Source organism: Dendrobium catenatum, unplaced genomic scaffold (genome assembly GCF_001605985.2).
Source record: "Dendrobium catenatum unplaced genomic scaffold, ASM160598v2 fragScaff_scaffold_1465, whole genome shotgun sequence".
In the NCBI taxonomy this organism is placed as follows: Eukaryota; Viridiplantae; Streptophyta; class Magnoliopsida; order Asparagales; family Orchidaceae; genus Dendrobium; species Dendrobium catenatum.
This window is the reverse complement of record NW_021319927.1, coordinates 8,261-12,501: the sequence shown is the minus strand read 5'-3', so window position 1 is coordinate 12,501 and position 4,241 is coordinate 8,261. Positions and strand designations below refer to the sequence as shown.

The window sequence follows — 4,241 nt, the reverse complement described above, 5'->3', positions numbered from 1 at the left end:
CCCCCCCCCTCCCCCTTCCCCCCTTGCTACTTCCTCATTTGAAGTGAACTTCTAATGAGAGAATTTGTAGTCAAGGGAATTTATGTGCTCTGCTGTTTGAGCAAAACCAACAATTGATTCAACCATCATTAGGCACTATTATTCTACCATAATTAATGCCTCAATCACCCCCACTTGAGAAGTTATCGAATGATAATGCCGAACAAGTCTTCCCTAATCATATATTCTCTCCTCATTATGAAGATAAGTCAGCTACAAACTTCTTAATATGCTCGACTTCGGGCATTCCCATTAATAATCTTCCCACTTTATGTCAGAGAGAAGTTTAACATACTACACAACATTTGGTGATTATGATCATATTTTTGTCTCCTCTCAATAATGTTAAAATTAAGTTGATTGACTGAGTTCACCTAACCCCTTCATGTTTCTCATTAATCATATCCACATCTTCTCCCAACATTCCTAACACTGATGCCCAATTCCTTCAATCACTAACAACCTGACAAAAATACGAAGCTTTTTAATTGACCTATAAGAGAAGGATCAAGCAGTCCACATGAATTAACCCAACCTTTAACATTCCCATTGACCATGACCAAATGTATATCAAAGTAATGCAAACATATTGTCAATATTAATATTGATGCAAGCCTTTGAATATCAAATTTAAACTCCATATAAGGAGAATGATTAAAAAGACTTCTTGCATCTTGGTTAATCTCTAATTATGTCATATTAAAGAAATCTAATCTTTGACAGTCCTTGTCAAACTTTGCCTCACACCTACCAATGTCCAATTGTCCCTGGTTCCATCTATAGGCGTATATATCCCTTCTTAATAAATAAAATTGTTGACATAACCAGTTTATTTAAATTTATCTCCAAATGTTCTTCATGATAATGTTTCCCTTACCAAAATTCTTAGCTAGATAACCATGTAACAGAAAGATTCCTTCAATCATATAAAGTATCCTCTTATAAGGAATAAGAATAGGTTAATGCATAATTATCACAAACCTTACGTATCGATTGAATTTATCGCCTGCATGCATGCCACAAGAGATGCTCCTTCATTAACACATAAATTTAATGTCCCTCATCATCAAATCACTGATGTGTTTAAACTTACTATCCACTGGTGAATAAATAATGCTTATCTTATTAGTGATTACGTTTATATTAATAAGCAATGATAAAATTAAATCGAAGTTTGAGGGGGTATTTGCTTTCCTTCACACTTAAAGCACAAACGACCAAAAAAAGTCGCCATAAGAATAAGCTTATTAATTTTTCTTTTCGTAGGAAGCTTAGTTTGATTAACAGCACGTAACATTCGAAGGATATTTGCTCCTTTAAATAACTTTTAATTACGCTTTTGAGGTGCTTGATTTAGATCCATTTACACTAGGATTAATATGTTTTTTAATTGTTCTGTTCTTCTAGCCTAATCACACAAATTTTACTATAAATTTATTGAAAATAAGGCTTAGATGATAATAACTCATTTTTGAAAAAAATTTCATTTCAAATGTTTGAATCTTTTAATATTTGAAAAATTGTATTTGAATAAATGAGTTATCCAGTGACATTACTAATGATATTTAGTTAATTCATGATTATGTCGTAGTGATTATGAGCATGTAAAATTAGGAACATATTTGCTCCTTCAAATAATTATAAAATAATTTCAATTATACTTTGAGTTGCTTGATTTAGATTAAAAATAAAATGATATTCTAATAGCTAGTTTCTTACCTCTTAACCACACAATTTTGATCAGAAATTTGTTAGAAATACGAGTTACATGATAATAAATCGTTTTCTAAAAAATTTCGTTCAAATATTTGAATCTCTTGAGATTTAAAAATCTGTTCTTGAAAAAAAGTAATTTTTATTGCATCAGGTTACCTGATGTAGAGATACACCAGGTAGCCTGTAATATATCGCCACGTATTCTTACTTTTACCGCACGGCCCGACGACCCAACCCGAAATGAACATGCGCGGTATTTGCTCGGTATTGCTCGATATTGCTAGGTACTACTCGGTATTTGCTCAGTTTTGCTCGGTATATTTGTTCGGTACTTGCTCGGTATTGCTCGGTATTTGCTCGGGATCGGAAGTTACAACATTTTAATCGGAAGAAAACGGGATCCCGCTCATTGTGGAGATAACCTTCTCCATTTCGCGTGCTTCTTCGGCTCCACTCGTGGCCGTTTGACTTTTCTCCATCGACGACTTTCCCTTTCCACCGGATCGGAAACTACGAAGTTTGATAGGAGGCCGTAGCGCGACGATGCGGTGAGCTCAGTGAGGATGAGAACGACGCTGCCAGTGATAGCCGGGGCGGCAAGAACGGTGCCGTGGCGCGACCATGTGGATCCGAGAGGGGGTAAAATACGGAAGGATCAGGTGAGGGGATTGCAAAGGATCAGTGATTTAGGAGGCTTCGAATCAGAAGAAGAGGAGGAAGGAGAGGGATCGGCCAATACCGAGAGAGACACAGCCAATACCGAGCAAGTACCGAGCAAATATACCGAGCAATACCGAGTAAATACCGAGTAGTATCGAGCAAATACCGAGTAGTACCGAGCAAATACCGAGTAGTACCTAGCAATACCGAGCAAATACCGCGCATGTTCGTTTCGGGTTGGGTCGTCGGGCCGCACGGTAAAAATAAGAACACGTGGCGATATATTACAGGCTACCTGATGTATCTCTACATCAGGTAACCTGATGCAATAAAAATTCCTTAGAAACAGAGGAGCATCGCTGTACCTTCCCTTCTTGGACAACTTCCTCATCTTCACCAGAGCAGATTTGGACGAGCTCTCAGCTCTATTTGGCTTCCACCTTACTTGTCTTTTCTGCTGATCCAATTCATCCCATCCACCAAAACTCGACCACTCTGAATCCTTCCCCCTGAAATCATCTGAGCCGTTCTCTGCCGCAACCCATGACTGATAAGCTGCCTTTCTCTTCTTCTACATTGGAAGTTAATTCACCTTCATTTTTTCAGATTAATATTAGGATTTTACGATTTTCATAGAGCTCATTGGTTGCTTGCGGTGAGATTTTTTTGGGTTGAAAAATAATAAAATTTTGTTATAAAAAAATCCTCAAATATAGTTATTTCTAATTTTATGTCTTTGACAAGTTATTCGAATTGGTGGCATCCATTCATACTTAATGACGACTTCTCTAATTTGTAGCTGAACAGTTACCCTCTTTGGCACCTCTCTAGCTCGTTCTTCTCCTTGTAGCTTAACGTTGCACCTTTTCCCAGTCTTCTTTCCACCGTCGCTCTAATTGCTGCAGGCGGCAGGGGTGTAGAAGGCAGACTTGTTCGACTTGGTGTTGTGGTGCGGCTTCTTCTCCAGTGGGAAAATCCTGATCAGATATGGCTAGGGGATTGAAGAAACATCTCAAGAGGCTCAATGCCCCCAAGCACTGGATGCTTGATAAGCTTGGTGGTGCTTTTGCTCCAAAACCATCCTCTGGTCCTCATAAAGCTAGGGAGTGTTTGCTCTTGATACTTATATTGAGGAACAGGCTGAAATATGCTCTCACTTTTCGTGAAGTCATTGCTATATTGATGCAGCGACATGTGATGGTGGACGGCAAGGTCAGGACAGATAAGACCTATCCTGCGGGGTTTATGGATGTTGTCCAAATCCCAAAAACTAATGAAAATTTTTTGCTTCTTTATGACACTAAGGGGCGTTTTCGTCTACACTCAATTAGGGATGAAGAGGCAAAGTTCAAGCTCTGCAAGGTCCGTTCTGTCCAAATTGGACAGAAAGGCATTCCATATCTTAACACTTATGATGGACGAACAATTCACTACCCTGATCCTCTCATCAAGGCTAACGACACCATAAAGCTCCACCTCGAGGCTAATAAGATAGTCTACTTCATCAAATTTGATGTCGACAATTTTGTGATGGTTACTGGTGGAAGGAACAGAGGTCGTGTTGGAGTGATCAAGAGCAGGGAGAAGCATAAGGGAACCTTTGAGACAATTCACGTCCAGGATGCTTCAGGGCACGACTTTGCTACTCGCCTTGGCAATGTCTTCACTGTTGGAAAGGGCACAAAGCCATGGATTTCCCTTCCCAAGGGCAAAGGCATTAAGCTATCCATCATTCAGGAGGCCAGAAAACGCCTTGCAGCTGCTGCTTCAGCTACCACTGCCTGATTCATCGTAAAATGAGGGAGATCATGTCGAATCAAGCTTCA

At 39.2% G+C, this 4,241-nt stretch overlaps 1 protein-coding gene across 1 annotated transcript; it reads left to right on the top strand.

Moving 5' to 3' along the window:
• The first annotated feature begins 3,333 nt into the window (after nucleotides 1–3,333).
• On the top strand, nucleotides 3,334–4,200 carry LOC110102565 (40S ribosomal protein S4-3-like). The gene has a single exon (XM_020830943.2). The coding sequence runs from the start codon at nucleotides 3,403–3,405 to the stop codon at nucleotides 4,198–4,200; it is 798 nt and encodes a 265-aa protein (XP_020686602.1). The 5' UTR covers nucleotides 3,334–3,402.
• Nucleotides 4,201–4,241: the final 41 nt, after the last annotated feature.

Coding starts and splice junctions, on each gene's coding strand:
- LOC110102565 (XM_020830943.2), top strand. CDS start 3,403: ATGGCTAGGGGATTGAAGAAACATCTCAAGAGGCTCAATGCCCCCAAG.